Raw genomic sequence first — 18,254 nt, 5'->3', positions numbered from 1 at the left:
GGGTCCTTAAAAAAACAAAAAAGAGAAAAAAACCCACTGATGGGGAAAACAGTTTGGATTTAGAAGGGGGCGGTAGTCGCTCAGGGGTTGGACCAGAGTTGGCCCAGAGTTGGTGTCCAAGTGTCCTTGTGCAAGGCTCTGAGCCCCTAATTGCTCCCGATGTACAGCTTGGTGCTTTGCATGGTGTCCTCCGTCATCAGTGTATGAATGTGTGTGTGTGTGAATGTAATGCACAATCTATGTAAAGCGCTTTGGATAAAAGCGTTATATAAATTTACCATTTCGAAGACATTTGTAGAATCAGCCGCGTGTGTGTGTGCGTGCGTGTGTGTGTGTGCCCAATGCGACCCCAATTAGCTGACTGCTTAGTGTGAATGAACAGTGTGCGTGACCCGACGACCCCAATCATCTGCAGGGGGTCAATAATAGGTCGTACTCTAAACAGACAGACATGGGCACAGACGGACACACATAGCTATTTAAAGGAGCGAACGTGCACCGCTCAAAAACGGGAGCTCTCCTTCCACCATATACCATATGACCCTGTGTTCTCTCTGTCCCCGCCAGTGAGCAGCCCATGCTCTGTGGGGAACGGAGGATGCTCTCACCTGTGCCTGCTGTCCCCCGTGAAGCCCTACTACCAGTGTGCCTGTCCCACCGGAGTCCAGCTGCTGGACGACAACAACACCTGCCGAGACGGTATGAGCACCGGCCAGGGGTTTCCCCAACATGTCCCCACACGGAACTGTGTGTCCGTGCGTGGCAAAGGCTTGGTCTTGTCCGTGGCGCATTTTGGATTGTCTGTTTTTATACGCCATTGTAATGTTGTTATTTTGATCATAAGACCCGATACTGAATGTCAAAGTCTCCTCCAGGTTTTCTTCAGACAATTATTTATTATGACACTATGGCACATTCGGAGTCCTCTAGTGCTAGTGGTTCTCAAATGTTTTATCTGCAAAGACCCCCTTAACTCTTGAGTGTGTTGAGGGTCCATTTGGTTCCATTTGAACACTCTCAGAGTTACAGGCCTATTATGGCCGTTCAGGGTTATCTTTTTTTCTTTTCTGGTAAATTAATGTCCGCTCATTTTGTACGTCTGTGGCAAAAATGGAATATAGATAATAATGTCCACCACAAGCCAGCATGGTGATGACCGCTGATTATTATTACACATTTAAATTGACCATTTAGTTGTCTTTACAAATAATTGTTCGATTATAATGACTTAATTGTGTTTTTGACGTTGAACACTGTACACCATATGAATGTACATTAGGACAGACGCGCTCTAAAATGAATCTGTGATTTTTGCAAACGGTTCCAGAACAATCTATGAAAATCTGGAATGATTTAGGAAGAAATGAACACAAATCTGCTCCTATAGGAAGTCTTTCACATGTTTGAGAAGAACCACAGCTCTAGCCCCCCCCCCACCACCACCAATTCTCTCTCTCTCTCTCTCTCTCTCTCTCTCTCTCTCTCTCTCTCTCTCTCTCCTCTCTCTCTCTGTGAGGAGAGGGGGGGGGGGCTGACCAGCTGAAGGTGGTGCAGGCTGACCTGTGGTCTCCATGGCAACACCACTCCACTCGCTGGGATAGCTGTGTGAATTGAAGCCCCTGGCTTTCTCTCTCTCTCTCTCTCACACACACACGCTCACACGCACACACGCACACACACACACACACACACACACACACACACACACACACATACGCACACACACACACTCCCCATCTCTGTCTTTTATTTACATTTTTTGCTTGAGTTCCCCCAGTCAACAGAGCGAGGCTAGCAGCAGAGAGAGAGGGGTGGGGGGGTGATCACATGCTCCCCCTGCACACACAATGCCCCCATTCACCACGCTGTTTTTTTTAACCATTTCAGCGCTTGGGTCGGTGGATTCTCATTTCCCCCCCACCCCCACCTTAACTCGCACACCATCCAGTGGTTTGACCAGACGACTGGGGTCCAGCCCTCACCCCAAAAGCCCCCTGACATCAGGGTTACATCTGGCTATTGTTAATGTTAGCGCCCCCAGCCACCCAGCCACATCTCCTACCCTTCCTGGTACCCCTGGTATGACCCAACCCCCTCCTTGCACCAGACAATGCTATATGTCGGGGTCCTTTAAAGCTTTGCTAAAGAGTGGCAAATTAGTCGTTGGCTTTGTTGCACCCTCCGCTGCACAGCCTCCCTGGTTAGTTCCAGTGTTCTGCCTCACAGCCTCCCTGGTTAGTTCCAGTGTTCTGCTGCACAGCCTCCCTGGTTAGTTCCAGTGTTCTGCCTCATAGCCTCCCTGGTTAGTTCCAGTGTTCTGCTGCACAGCCTCCCTGGTTAGTTCCAGTGTTCTGCCTCACAGCCTCCCTGGTTAGTTCCAGTGTTCTGCCTCACAGCCTCCCTGGTTAGTTCCAGTGTTCTGCTGCACAGCCTCCCTGGTTAGTTCCAGTGTTCTGCTTCACAGCCTCCCTGGTTAGTTCCAGTGTTCTGCCTCACAGCCTCCCTGGTTAGTTCCAGTGTTCTGCTGCACATCCTCCCTGGTTAGTTCCAGTGTTCTGCTGCTTCACAGCCTCCCTGGTTAGTTCCAGTGTTCTGCCTCACAGCCTCCCTGGTTAGTTCCAGTGTTCTGCCTCATAGCCTCCCTGGTTAGTTCCAGTGTTCTGCTGCACATCCTCCCTGGTTAGTTCCAGTGTTCTGCTGCTTCACAGCCTCCCTGGTTAGTTCCAGTGTTCTGCTTCACAGCCTCCCTGGTTAGTTCCAGTGTTCTGCCTCACAGCCTCCCTGGTTAGTTCCAGTGTTCTGCCTCACAGCCTCCCTGGTTAGTTCCAGTGTTCTGCTGCCTCACAGCCTCCCTGGTTAGTTCCAGTGTTCTGCCTCACAGCCTCCCTGGTTAGTTCCAGTGTTCTGCTTCACATCCTCCCTGGTTAGTTCCAGTGTTCTGCCTCACAGCCTCCATGGTTAGTTCCAGTGTTCTGCTGCACAGCCTCCCTGGTTAGTTCCAGTGTTCTGCCTCACAGCCTCCCTGGTTAGTTCCAGTGTTCTGCCTCACAGCCTCCCTGGTTAGTTCCAGTGTTCTGCCTCACAGCCTCCCTGGTTAGTTCCAGTGTTCTGCCTCACAGCCTCCCTGGTTAGTTCCATTGTAGCAGGCAGAAAACATGACGGGTTCAAGACTCTTTCTCTCTCTCTCTCTCTCTCTCTCTCTCTCTCTGCCCATGGGCATAAGAAGGAGCTCATCGGACCTCCCTCTTATCGCGGGGTAAAATGCTGCCACCAAAATGTGGAATGCCAAAAGCCATTAGCGATGTCTGTCTACTCCCTACCCAGACTCAAAACTAGCAGTTTTCTGAATGAGTGGTTCTCAAACTTTTTTTTCCAGCCCAAATTATTTTTACACATTATTTATACCCCCCCCCCCCCCCCCAAAAAAAATAGCAGATCTGTATAAGGTAGATAAAGTACCGTATTCAATCAAAGTACTCTCTCTGCATCCCTCCTCCAGGCGCCACCCAGATCCTGCTGCTGGCCCGGCGGACCGACCTGCGGCGCATCTCGCTGGACACGCCCGACTTCACGGACGTGGTCCTGCAGGCGGACGACATCCGCCACGCCATCGCCGTGGACTACGACCCCGTGGACGGACACGTCTACTGGACGGACGACGAGGTCAAGGCCATCCGCCGCTCGCGCCTGGACGGCAGCGAGGCACAGCTGGTGGTCACCTCGCAGGTAACGAGATAGTAGTCCAGTATGGCGAAATGTGTAAACCACAACGTTGACTTTGTGTCGTGTCGTTTCGCAATGCAAAGCGTTTTTAAGAAGATAAAAGACAAATGAGGGCTTTAACCCATTCTGACCTGAGATCAGATTCATACGAGGTTTCCACTGGACACACACTGGTCTGATCAACCCATTCTGACCTGAGATCAGATTCTAAAAATGTCAGTCGTTCTTCGATTTTTCAAAAAATAGCAGATCTACAAGCTCGTAGCGCGCCACCGAGTGGCGCGCTACGAGCTTGTAGATCTGCTATTTTTCAATAGCTAAAGCACGACATGATGCTAACACCAAAATGGGTTCCCGTTCAGAATGGGTTAATAACTTTTCCATTAAATATCGCTACAATATATCGCTACATTAAATATCCCTTGCCGTACTGTGAATACGCACATTTATCGATGGACCGAGGTCTATGGATAAATGTGTGTATTCTCTGTGTTCATGTCAAGGTATGGAGATGTCTGTGTTCAAATGTCTTTGCTAAATAGTTGCTGTGTCAATTTTAAATCATTGAATCATATCGTATCACCACAATGAACCAATATCGTCCATGTATCATGATATGTATGATATCGCTGTTAAAGGTTTTATGACATTCATTTTCATTTTTTTTATTTTTTTTAGGTTTTATGACCTCAATTACACCCAAAAAACCTGAACTTGGGGTTTTTTGGGCCTTTTGAGCTACAATGAAAACAGGCTGGCAAATCCCATTGACATATATGGGATTTGCAGTAAGTGATGTCACTTACTGCCGGCAAATCAGAGCACCTGTTTGAGCCAGAAAACCCCAGATCACAGAAAATCTACTGAATGTTAAAAGTTCATGTTTTTTGGGTGCAATTGAGATTAGAAAACCTAAAAAAAAACAAGAACAATTCCAAAACCTTTTTTTTTAATGTCACAATCCCTTTAAAATGTCGTCACTCCCCTACTCGCAGGTCAACCACCCGGACGGCATCGCCGTGGACTGGATCGCCCGCAACCTGTACTGGACGGACACGGGCACGGACCGCATCGAGGTGACGCGCCTCAACGGCACCATGCGCAAGATCCTCATCTCCGAGGATCTGGACGAGCCCCGTGCCATCGTCCTGGACCCTGTCGCAGGGTAACGCTGCTAGTTTCTTGTGTGTGTATATGTGCGTGCGTGCGTGTGTCCATCATCCATCTTCAAGCGTTTATCCGTATAGTCGGGTCGCAGGGGCAACAGCTCCACCAGAGAGCTCCAGACTTCCCCTCTCCAGAGCAACGTTAGTAACTTCATCCTGGGGGATCCTGAGTGGTTCCCAACAGATGTCGGAGATATATACGTGTGCATGTGCGTGCGCCCATGATTGTCTTAACGGACCAATTTTTATGGCTTGCGAGTAGAGTTGGGATTCGGAAACCGGGGTCTGTTTCAGACCTGGTTCCGACATTGCGGTTCCATCGGTTTTTTTTGTATTAACGGTTCCCCAAACGGTCCTCATCAGTCGTAATTTAGCTCAGCTGTGTCTGTGCATGTATGCAGAGCCAATTTACTGGGGTGACGTCACCCCACCTACATGGTTGAGTGTGGTCGGGGAGGATACGCCCACTGTTCTGTGCATTCAGCGACCGGTCACCGCCGCGGAGCGAGCGAGGACAGTATGTCTAAGAGATCTAGAAAGTGTGGTTAACGGAGAGGGAAATGACTCTGAGGCTGAGCACGCAAAGTGCAATAAATGCGATGCCATAGTTCCCTTGCGTCGGTTGCACGTCCACATTGAGAAAACATCTCAAAATCGATATGCCTGCTCACGAGTCCACGACTCACGAGATTCATCTAGGCACATCGTGTTCGAGAGCCTGCGGAAAGCCGTGCCCGCTCTCCCCCGCAGTTACTTCCACCACAGCCGGCAGGGGACTGGTTCACTTTCCCCAGGCTATAGTAACGTTAGAAAATAAAAACGACTAACTTCTACAGAGCTTTTCATTAGGCGTATTGTACGACTGTTGTTAATGGTGTTAATTTAGAACGCCAATGACTCGTCTTTCTGTCTGAATCACGTTAACTATAGAGTCATGAATTTTATTTTTTACAACTTATAAGCAACTCACCTGCTTTTGATTTGGCTCTAAATTAATCTGACTGTTGAGAGCCCAGCCTTTAGGTGCATATATACATCCATAGATTGATTACTTTATAAACAGTTTGCAGAAAAAAGCACAGGAACGTTGCCTACAGTTCAATACAAGGTCTGCTAAGAGGATTTTATAACCCAAGAAAGCACTATGGCTTGTTTCCATTAGGGTAACTGGGGTCCTTCATATTACATTAATCTGAACATTAAAGACACAACATTTGTCACCACAACAATATCATTATTGCAATGTGTACTGTGTATTTAATATACAGTACAAATTGCAATATACAGTACATATTGCAACAATGATATTGTTGTGGTGGCTTAGCTGGTGGTAGTGGTGACGTTTAAATAATAGTGCCACCTCATAATTGTAAAGTGCAATTACAATAATTTAATTTGTGTTTATTATGTACTTTGTTAGGTTAGTTATAATATAAGCATAATGTATGCCAGAGAAAAAATTATATTAGAAACCGTTAACCCATTTTGCGCGGGAACCCATTTTGGTGTCAGCATCATGTTATGCTTTAGCTATTGAAAAATAGCAGATCTACAAGCTCATAGCGCGCCACACGCTACGAGCTTGTAGGTCTGCTATTTTTGAAAAATCGAAGAACGACTGATTTTTTTTAGAATCTGACCTCAGGTCAGAATGGGTTAAAGGAACCGTTAGGAACCGGAACCGTTAAAATCCCAACGAATCCCAACCCTAGTTGCGAGTAAATGTCTTCCTAGCAATCGCCCTGTCATGACTCGGCTGTAGGAGCTAACGGGGCATCCCAGCTTTGAGCAGTGGATGATGCACGGTGACATCATCTTTGTCTCACACACACACACACACACACACACACATGCGCGCTCTGGGCTGGTGGCGCTGCCCTCTTCTTGGCACCATTGGTGTTCGCGGCCGTGTGGCCCGGCGGCCTCACTGGATGACTCACGAAAAGTGACAGCAGTTCACCGAGTCTCCTCCTCACAATCTCATATGCTCTCTCTCTCTCTCTCTCTCTCTCATATCGATGATGTTTGGCTGAAACCTTGTATGTCCAAAACGGTTACTTAACAGGAAATGGGGGAGGCACCTGTCTTCCACATTTCTATGGCTGTGTATCTCAGGCCAAAAAAGGAGAGCAAAGACATGCACATCCCCAACCCAAACTTGGGCAGGTGCTGAGCGACTAACCGTAGACCGAATAAAAAAAAAAAGCAACCTTGTGTATACAATACAACCCACTGTTGATTACTAGTGGGTTGTATAAAGATGTGTTCCTCCGTCTTCACCTTTTTAGTCTGAGGAAAGAGCCTTGTGCTTGAGACGGTCACGGTCAGCGATAGTTTTCCCTAACGGGTGTCTTTGTCTTTTCTCTCGCCGATCTCCCCCACCACCAGGTACATGTACTGGACCGACTGGGGCGAGGTGCCCAAGATCGAGCGCGCCGACCTGGACGGCACGGAGCGCCTGGTCATGGTCAACACGTCCCTGGGCTGGCCCAACGGGCTGGCGCTGGACTACGACGAGCACAAGATGTACTGGGGAGACGCCAAGACCGACAAGATTGAGGTTGGTGCTGGTTGGTGCATGCCGTGGTTCTCTTTCTTTCCTCCGTTAGGCTGTTTTGAGGTACCGGGGAAGAGAGAGAGAGTCTCGCCATTTTCTGTTTCCATTGGGTTTTTTTTTCGTGCCTGAGCACGTGCAGGCCACAGCAGGCTTTTTCGAGGATGGCTGACTTAAGTAGAATTTTTACCTAGTAGAACTTATGTGACTAATGATCAATAATTATAGTCCCGTGTACCGATGCCACCCGATATTTATGATTCTGAAGTCATTTCTAACTTTTAAATATATTTTGAATAAACATTAAGCTGTTGAACGCAGGACTTTAACTTGAGAACAGAGCATCTTTACATTGTGTGGTGTTACTTTTAATTAAAAAAACCTATTATAGGCTTAAACATGATCATGGCCAGTAGCCAGTATAAATAAGTGACATAGGGTAGTTTTCCCCGTTGAAAGTAAAGCCACATAATACGAGGTTCGGTTTTCCTGAAATGTTAGAAAGGTGATTATTAGGACGATAATGTGAGACAATATTGTTGGCTGCTAGGAGCGTCACAGAGCAAATGAAACCAAAGCCAAATTCCAATACCCAAAATCTCGGCCACTCGCTCACTCACACTCCAGCATGGTGGTGTTACGGTGAAATTGGTGACCTGCTGAAATAATATGTGACAATCGTGTATAAATGTCAGTGTCCAAATGTAAATCGTTTTGTTTACCAGCACAGTTCAACCTAGCGGTATTCAGGCCAGGCCTCTATGCAAGGTGTGTGAAACTTATGGAAGTCCACAAGATGGTCACAAACTTCTGCAGGTCACCAATTTCACCATAACACCGCCATGGGTGAGTGAGCGAGTGGCCAAGACTTGAGGTATTGGAATATTGAGATCAGATTCATACGAGGTTTCCACTGGACACACACTGGTCTGATTAACCCATTCTGACCTGAGATCAGATTAAAAAAAATGTCAGTCGTTCTTCGATTTTTCAAAAATAGCAGACCTACAAGCTCGTAGCGCGCCACTCGGTGGCGCGCTATGAGCTTGTAGATCTGCTATTTTTCAATAGCTAAAGCATAACATGATGCCGACACCAAAATGGGTGCCCGGTCAGAATGGGTTAATGTTTTGAATTTGATGTTTAATTTACGTCATATTTAGCGGAATAATTAGCTGTTATCGTCATACATCATCATGCATCATCTCATACTGGCCATTTTGTGGACATTTGACCGGAATTCCCCTTTCATTCTCGATGGCAAATCTTGAGACGTGTGGGGAGGAAGGAAAGCTGTTTATAGAAGGGGATGGCGCCCCTTAAAAATTATAAATGGGAGTGGCTCCTCCAGCTCTGATGGCTGAACAGTTTGATACCCGTTACCTCTCAGCCTGTTCAAAGCCACAGTCGTGCTGAGCGTCTGCCTGTCTCTCACTGGGACGCTTAAGTGTACAACAAGACCCCCCACAGTGGGCCCGAGGGCAGGGGGTGGGGTTAGTTCACCCAACACATCCTGTATCTCCTGTCACTTTGGAAAAAATAGAGGAAAAAAGGTGACCTCGCTACAGACGTCCAGGAATGTCACAGACGGTAGCTCCTCTCCTCTCCTCTCCTCTCCTCTCCTCTCCTCTCCTCTCCTCTCCTCTCCTCTCCTCTCCTCTCCTCTCCCTCTCCTCTCCTCTCCCCTCGCAATACGCTCTTCTTTTCGTGCGAGTGTGTGTGCCAAGGCTCTGTGCTTGGCACAGGAAAACAACAAAAAAACGCTTGGCGTTGAAACCGACGGAGGGGTGTTGGGAGGGAGGGAGGGGGGTGGACGAAGCAGAGCCAGCCAGTCACGCTGGTAATCCTGACGGATAATGGAGGCCGACTCCACAGGGGGTCTGGAGTGAGGCAGCCTTTTATCGGGCCGTCTGCAGCAGGCGGACCCCCTGCCGCGCATTGGCGGGCGCGCGGCTTTTTTAGCTGTTCTTCAGACGGACGGCGATGGCGGTGGTGGTGGTGGTGGTGGTGGTGGTGGTGGTGGTGGTGGCACTCGCCATCGAGGCTCTGCGTGGCATGGTCATCAACCAACAGACCCTCCGGTGGTCGCAACCAAGGCAGAAGCCCCCCCCCCCCCCCCCACGCCATGCCACGCTCTGCCCCGGCCCTCAGAGACCCCCTGTGGCACAAGAACCAAACACTGACTCTGACCACACTTCCTTTAAAAAAGGCCCTTTCAAATGCACTCCTTATACAAACACCAAATTAGGATGTCCTGTTTTTTTTTTATCCAGTGGTTACTTTATCGTGATATAAACCTGTGTCTTTTTAATGCCCCCCCCCCCGCCGTGGAGTGCTAAGCATCAGAACTGTGCTTTATTTTGACATGGTAGAATCTGAGCTTTTTTTTTTTTTTGCGGAAAACTGGTGAATAGAAGACAGACTTGGCCAGGAATGAATCCCAGATCTCGACCTCGCACAGCGAGTGTCGATTTCTGTCAAAAATACTCCCCCCCCTCCCACACCCCCCTTTTTACTCCCTCATTAGCGTCGATAATTTGCCAATCCAAACAGCTTGCGTCCTCCTGTGCGGCAGGCAAGCAGCGTGTCAGTCATGTGCACTTTGTGCAGTGGGGGGGGGGGGGGGGTGGGGGGGTCCGGGCCCGGTCGTCGCCGCCCCTCCCTCGACGGGGCGGCGAGGCACCACTTCCTCCGCTGCTTGCTGCGCTGCTTTGCCACATCAAAGCCCCCACCCCGCTTCTCTGAAGAAAAAAATAACAGCCATCGTTAAATGTCGGCACTTTAAGGGGTGTTGACAGGTCAGCCCAGGACGAACTTAGAGCCCTGCGTTGACCAGGGGGGGGCGGGGGGGGGGGGGGTACGGTACAGATATAACATGCGGGGAGGGTTGAAACATGCTGCTCCCTGTCCGCGGGCCTCACTTCACTTTCACTACAGTTCACTACTAACGGTTGTATTTATTCATGGAATTCCTTTGCTTTGATGAATTTATTTAGAAAAATGCCTGTCTTGTCTCTTTTATTTCTTTCTTTCTCAAATTGAAAACTGTAGGAAATAAAAAACCCATCATGACCCGACCCGAAAAAATGAGTCCCCCCCCCCCCCCGACCCCAATGTTTGGGACCCACTGCTATGGAAGGTATGGGGATGTAGCCTGGTGGGTGGGTGGGTCGGAGTGGGGGTATACCGTAGGAGTGGGCAGGAGGGGTACGGTACGGTGGCCTTGGTGGGGGTAGGTTGGTTGGGGGGAGGGGAGGCGAGGCAGCAGAGGGCAGGCTGGGTTTTGTTCGCTTGGGTTTTTCGTAGCAGAACTGGGTTTTTGCGGCGGGAGCCCACATCTGGTTCCGATTGTGGCCTCCACTCTGCACTGCGGTCTGCTCTGTTTAGCCCATTCTGACCGGGCACCCATTTTGGTGTCGGCATCATGTCGTGCTTTAGCTATTGAAAAATAGCAGATCTACAAGCTCATATCGCGCCACCGAGTGGCGCGATACGAGCTTGTAGGTCTGCTATTTTTGAAAAATCGAAGAGCGACTGACATTTTTAGAATCTGATCTCAGGTCAGAATGGGTTCATCAGACCAGTGTGTGTCCGGCGGAAACCTTCGTATGAATCTGATCTCAGGTCAGAATGGGTTAGAATAGACCCAGAATGTGAAAGCCACACCGCACTGCGGTCACTACTCCCAACCCCGAGCAGACCTTATGGCTGAGGCCATCTCACTGAGGATGGAAACTTCATTTTATATTTATATATATACTCTGTACTGTGTGTGTGTGTGTGTGTGTGTGTGTGTGTGTGTGTGTCTTGTGTTACTATATTTGTGAGGGCCAACTCCCCCCCCCCCCCCTCCCCCCACAAGTATCTAGTATAATTTTGAGAAATAGTCATTGTGAGGAGATGACCATTGTACTGGTCTTCACACGATACATTGTTGTTGTTTTTTTTTAATTTTCGTTTAAAAAAAATACTTAAGGCTTACAGTTATTAAAAGATTCAGGTTAGGATTAGACATTTAGAGGTTGGGTTTAGGGCTTGTGGTCAGAGAGCTGTATGCCTGATTGCGTTACGAGTTGAGTAGATCGGCAATCTTTCGGCTATTTTCAATGCCGTCCTAAAATGTTGATGTCCTCACAAGTATAGTAATGGAAGCGTGCATGCGTGCGTGTTGGAGATAGCATTGCTCCAGTGTGTTGATCATGGAATGGACTCAATGGCTTGTTCATGGCATTTTCCAATAAGAATAATGAAATGTATTCAGTTCTTGTCATTTCCTTGATGAATCCGAGTTTCCCACGTACTGTAGGTTGTCACAGTAACACGTACGGTACTGTAGGTTGTCACAGTAACACAGTTACAGTTGGGTGTGTTTTCTCCTTTGGGTTATTGAGGTTTTGTCTTTTAGAGTAGACTACCTAGTCAGCTGTTGTAGTAACCCAAGAGGGTCCCCAGCTAAAGTAGTTGATGTTCATCTTCCATTTCTTGACAATTTCAGAAAAGATATAGAAAATGACTTTTTAACTTTCTGAAAAATATCGAAAATGTTTTCTTTTAACACAAATCTTCTCTTCCGGGGGTCCCTGGCACAAAACTGTTTGAGATGTGGGTCCCATCCCCAGCCAGATCATTTTGGCGGTCCTTGACGTGAACAAGTTTGAGGCATGTAGGGCTGTCACCGTCATGATATTTATTTACTGAACGATTCATTCTTACAAATAATTGCGATCAACAAATTTGTTTTTTTTTTGCCATTGGACAATGGAACATATGAATACAAATTTACATTTATGTTTGCCTTTGTTTGCCTGGCTTTGTAAAACTTGCACAGCCTGAGGGCAGATATGACTACCGGTAATATCTTGACATGACGTAATAGTATTTAGGTGATTTATTCACTTTCAATTTGCTTTTTAAATAGCGGAAATAGCCGATCACGTCATGCAGCACACTGTTAGCTTTTTTCCATTGTGGTCCCATCTATTCAATTCATCAATGGCGCATAACATATGAATACATGTCATCAGAAAATACACACATATATATATTTATAGAGGAAAACAACGGCAGCATTGTTAATTACAATGCTGCGTTAATGACGCTCATCACAGTGCAATTAATATGACTCTGCTTATAGTTTCCTGCTTTTCAGGCCAGTTTTGAAAGAAACCTTCACATCCTTTAATGGATGATCTCAGGGCATTCTGCATTATGGTGACAGAATTCTCCCATGTTAGTGCTACATTTGGGGAGGTACCAGATCGGTGGGTGCTCCCTCCAGTGTTGTGGGTCTGGGTGTCGCTCACTTTGTGGAAGTAGTTATGGGGTATGAAAAAAATATTTGCGTCAACTAAGGAGGTCTGGACTCAGTCATACTGTGGCGGGGGCCGGGGGGGTGGTGGCCTGCCACAGAATAATGCATATAGGCAAAACACCGGACATTTTTAGCTTTCAGTTAATTTGGGAGTGAATTTGGTGGTTTGGTCTTCAAAATAAAAGACCACTGTATCCGGCTGCAGATAAGTTGGAGTTAATGCTGGCAGGCAATGAGTTAATACCAATGCCATTTGTATTTGCTTAACCCTGTATTCTACCTTTGAGCCATCCCAAACCAGCAAAGTGTGTTGGAATTGGAATTGGGTGGGTTCATGGGCTTTAGGCGAGTAGTTGTAGTCAAGTCATATCATGATATCAGTTTGTTTTGGGACGTCTAAAGCCTAGGTTTTTTTTGTGACATTGAGGTGTTGGAGAGTGACCCCCGCTGCCCTATAACACGGCGGGACATTCAGTGAGACGTCAAGAACTTTTGCTCTGTGTTGGAGAGAGAAAGAGAGAGAGAGAGGAAATGTGGCGGCCATATGTGCCGATGTCGGTTCGCTCCGGCTGCTGCTTCTAATTAGCGCCACTGAGAATGTTGCTGCCAGGTTGCTGGGGCTCTGGGCGTGTGCACGTGCGTGTGTGCGTGCGTGCGCACGCGCGCTCGCTCGCTCGCGCACGTCCACGGCGGTCGCAAGACAACAATGTGGAAACTCAATCAGAGTTATAGTTAACAACTCGGTGGTTCCCAAAACCTTTTTGCTTCCAGACCCAGAAGAGAGATGATGATGTCTCGCCCCCAATATATCACACATCTTCATTTTCAGATCAAACATTTTCAGATGGCGTGTCCACGCGGCCAGATGCATTCATTAATCTGGGGGTCCTTGACGTGAAAATGGTTTGAGAACCCCTGCTCTAGACGTGTTAAAGTGGACCCAAGTTGGCTTCCATAGATTTTTACCAAGTCTCTTGACGCCCACAATAGCTCACGTTGTGTGCTTGTAGATATATTTCTGGCTAATGCCCCCCCCCCCTCCCCAACCCTAGAATATGGATGGGATTGTAAGTGGTTAAAAAACTAGGGTCCCCCGTCTGTCCGTCCGTCCAACACCCTGGGAACAGGCTGTTAGCGAGGATTTGTGGTTTGGTGTTCTCTGGGGCTCTGGGCTTGGCCTCGGTGCCGTTGGGGAAACAATGGAGAGCTTTGCTAACAGAGCCGACACTGTTTACACAGTGCAGTCCTCAGGTGGCTCTCTTACGGGACGTAGAAGAAAAGAAACAAGACCATAATTGCAGTGCCGGATCGGACACTATCGTCTCGTCTGATTTGTGACATTTTAGCCTCGCATCGAAGGCTTTGTGACCGCAACCGCTTTGAAAGCGAGGAGGGTCCACATAAAAACCCCAGTCCCATATGATGATCCACGTTTAGCCGTGCCCCTCCCTCCGTCCGCTGTGGGATATGAGATGATTATTTTTAGCATTAGTAGTGTGATGTGTCAGAATTGAAGCGACTGCTATTTTCAGAAACGCCAGGTTAAAGCTTTTGTTTTTGGTAATGTTGTCTTTGATATTTTTTTGAGGAGCACTTGTCGTCGTCCATGTCTTATGTTTTTGAAGATATCGGGGCATCTTACACGTTTCACAACATGAACTCACAGGTCGTCTCTGTCGGGTGAAAACCTCATACAGTGCATCCAAAACTGTCACTTTTGCGTCAGATTGGTCTTGTACTGTACAAACAAACATGGTTCGGTGTGTGTATCTCAACCAGGTGATGAACATGGTTCTGTGTGTGTGTCGTACCAGGTGATGATCATGGTTCTGTGTGTGTGTGTCGTACCAGGTGATGAACATGGTTCTGTGTGTGTGTCGTACCAGGTGATGATCATGGTTCTGTGTGTGTGTGTCGTACCAGGTGATGAACATGGTTCTGTGTGTGTGTGTCGTACCAGGTGATGAACATGGTTCTGTGTGTGTCGTACCAGGTGATGAACATGGTTCTGTGTGTGTCGTACCAGGTGATGAACATGGTTCTCTGTGTGTGTCGTACCAGGTGATGAACATGGTTCTGTGTGTGTGTCGTACCAGGTGATGAACATGGTTCTGTGTGTGTCGTACCAGGTGATGAACATGGTTCTGTGTGTGTGTCGTACCAGGTGATGAACATGGTTCTGTGTGTGTGTCGTACCAGGTGATGAACATGGTTCTGTGTGTGTGTCGTACCAGGTGATGAACATGGTTCTCTGTGTGTGTCGTACCAGGTGATGAACATGGTTCTGTGTGTGTGTCGTACCAGGTGATGAACATGGTTCTGTGTGTGTCGTACCAGGTGATGAACATGGTTCTGTGTGTGTGTCGTACCAGGTGATGAACATGGTTCTGTGTGTGTCGTACCAGGTGATGAACATGGTTCTGTGTGTGTGTCGTACCAGGTGATGAACATGGTTCTGTGTGTGTGTCGTACCAGGTGATGAACATGGTTCTGTCTGTGTGTCGTACCAGGTGATGAACATGGTTCTGTGTGTGTGTCGTACCAGGTGATGAACATGGTTCTGTGTGTGTCGTACCAGGTGATGAACATGGTTCTGTGTGTGTGTCGTACCAGGTGATGAACATGGTTCTGTGTGTGTCGTACCAGGTGATGAACATGGTTCTGTGTGTGTGTCGTACCAGGTGATGAACATGGTTCTGTGTGTGTCGTACCAGGTGATGAACATGGTTCTGTGTGTGTGTCGTACCAGGTGATGAACATGGTTCTGTGTGTGTGTCGTACCAGGTGATGAACATGGTTCTGTGTGTGTGTCGTACCAGGTGATGAACATGGTTCTGTGTGTGTGTGTGTCGTACCAGGTGATGAACATGGTTCTGTGTGTGTGTCGTACCAGGTGATGAACATGGTTCTGTGTGTGTCGTACCAGGTGATGAACATGGTTCTGTGTGTGTGTGTCGTACCAGGTGATGAACATGGTTCTGTGTGTGTGTGTCGTACCAGGTGATGAACATGGTTCTGTGTGTGTGTCGTACCAGGTGATGAACATGGTTCTGTGTGTGTGTCGTACCAGGTGATGAACATGGTTCTGTGTGTGTGTCGTACCAGGTGATGAACATGGTTCTGTGTGTGTGTCGTACCAGGTGATGAACATGGTTCTGTGTGTGTGTCGTACCAGGTGATGAACATGGTTCTGTGTGTGTGTGTCGTACCAGGTGATGAAACTGGTTCTGTGTGTGTGTCGTACCAGGTGATGAACATGGTTCTGTGTGTGTGTCGTACCAGGTGATGAACATGGTTCTGTGTGTGTGTCGTACCAGGTGATGAACATGGTTCTGTGTGTGTCGTACCAGGTGATGAACATGGTTCTGTGTGTGTGTCGTACCAGGTGATGAACATGGTTCTGTGTGTCGTACCAGGTGATGAACATGGTTCTGTGTGTGTGTCGTACCAGGTGATGAACATGGTTCTGTGTGTGTCGTACCAGGTGATGAACATGGTTCTGTGTGTGTGTGTCGTACCAGGTGATGAACATGGTTCTGTGTGTGTGTCGTACCAGGTGATGAACATGGTTCTGTGTGTGTGTCGTACCAGGTGATGAACATGGTTCTGTGTGTGTGTGTGTGTCGTACCAGGTGATGAACATGGTTCTGTGTGTGTGTGTCGTACCAGGTGATGAACATGGTTCTGTGTGTGTCGTACCAGGTGATGAACATGGTTCTGTGTGTGTGTCGTACCAGGTGATGAACATGGTTCTGTGTGTGTGTCGTACCAGGTGATGAACATGGTTCTGTGTGTGTCGTACCAGGTGATGAACATGGTTCTGTGTGTGTGTCGTACCAGGTGATGAACATGGTTCTGTGTGTGTCGTACCAGGTGATGAACATGGTTCTGTGTGTGTGTGTCGTACCAGGTGATGAACATGGTTCTGTGTGTGTGTGTCGTACCAGGTGATGAACATGGTTCTGTGTGTGTGTTGTACCAGGTGATGAACATGGTTCTGTGTGTGTGTCGTACCAGGTGATGAACATGGTTCTGTGTGTGTGTCGTACCAGGTGATGAACATGGTTCTGTGTGTGTGTCGTACCAGGTGATGAACATGGTTCTGTGTGTGTGTCGTACCAGGTGATGAACATGGTTCTGTGTGTGTATCAACCAGGTGATGCATATGAACGGGACGGGCCGCAGGGTGCTGGTGGAGGACAAGCTGCCGCACATCTTCGGCTTCACGCTGCTGGGAGACTTCATCTACTGGACGGACTGGCAGCGGCGCAGCATCGAGCGCGTCCACAAGCACACGGCGGAGCGGGAGGTCATCATCGACCAGCTGCCCGACCTGATGGGCCTCAAGGCCGCCTACGTCCACCGGGTCAGCGGTAAGCACGGCGAGCACGCCGCACGCCGCCACCACCCCCACAAATCACCGGCCGGGCGGTCGGTCGGCGGTGTTCTTGTTTTTGTTGTAGTTTTTAGTCTCTTTAACCCATTCTGACCTGAGATCAGATTCATACGAGTTTTCCACTGGAGAAAGAACCTAAACTACGTTAGCTCCAATTCAGGCTGGCTGCCAGAGGGGGCGGACCCCGGCACTACACTGTAGGATCCACAAACTGAGCACCACTGAGTCAGTTTGATGAAGGTCACTATTGTGTCATAACTGCATTAAATGTATGTTTCATTTATGGAATTATGTTAAAGAGACACTTAATAATGTTTAATCTAAATCAATTCCATCCATTCCTCTACCGTATATGCACGCGCGCGCGCACACACACACACACACACACACACACACACACACCCCTCTGGATTGTAATGGTGGGAGGGAGTGGCCGGCTGTCAGTGGTTCCTGTAGACGGAGAGACTGGGAAATGAGGATAATGGTACATTAATATTTCAACACTCTACCTCGGCTCATGCAGGCTGCACACACACACACACACACACACACACACACACACACACACGTGCGCGCGCAGGTCTCTCCTGCCTCTGAGCTGACGATCACAAGCAGTGGTGGAATGTACACAATATTATGCCATTGCTGAAAATAGTTTAAATATGTACCCGAGTGGGCTTTGGAATAGCGGAGCTGGCGTTACATATTAGACAAATGCACTTTTGAATGGGAAATTTAGGGGGAGAAATGGAATAGGTAGGATTGTTTTGGATTTAATTTGTAATGCTATACTGACAGCAACACTCAAAATACTTGCATTGTGCGTTTGAGCTGACAGGCCCTTTTTTATATATATATAATTTTTAGCCCACGATTTTGTAACCCATTTTTTCACCCGTGTCAATTATCTAATGTGATCCTGGGCTCTACACACCCTCCGCCAACCTAGTCCCCATATATGGGGGACATGGGGAGAGCAACGGTCTTGCAACAGACTTGCTTCCTTGAATGAATGAATGACGGGGGAGAGTTTCCCTGGTTGGACGTAGCGCGTGGGAGGAACACGTTATTCCAACCAGTTCCTTTCTCCTCCATCGGGTGCCC

At 48.0% G+C, this 18,254-nt stretch overlaps 1 protein-coding gene across 1 annotated transcript in view; it reads left to right on the top strand.

Annotated features, from left to right (window-relative positions):
* Positions 1 to 18,254, top strand: part of lrp6 (low density lipoprotein receptor-related protein 6) — a 96,611-nt gene that overhangs the window by 39,541 nt on the left and 38,816 nt on the right. Inside the window, exons 5-9 of the mRNA XM_083757703.1 lie at positions 568 to 699; positions 3,500 to 3,726; positions 4,719 to 4,888; positions 7,278 to 7,449; positions 16,911 to 17,127. Coding sequence (XP_083613829.1) covers positions 568 to 699; positions 3,500 to 3,726; positions 4,719 to 4,888; positions 7,278 to 7,449; positions 16,911 to 17,127 — 918 coding nt within the window. The remainder of the gene's footprint in view (positions 1 to 567; positions 700 to 3,499; positions 3,727 to 4,718; positions 4,889 to 7,277; positions 7,450 to 16,910; positions 17,128 to 18,254) is intronic.

This window comes from Protomyctophum parallelum, assembly GCF_964188405.1.
Source record: "Protomyctophum parallelum genome assembly, chromosome: 22".
Taxonomy (NCBI): Eukaryota; Metazoa; Chordata; class Actinopteri; order Myctophiformes; family Myctophidae; genus Protomyctophum; species Protomyctophum parallelum.
The sequence above is the reverse complement of the archived record's forward strand: the minus strand, read 5'-3'. Positions and strand labels throughout refer to the sequence as shown.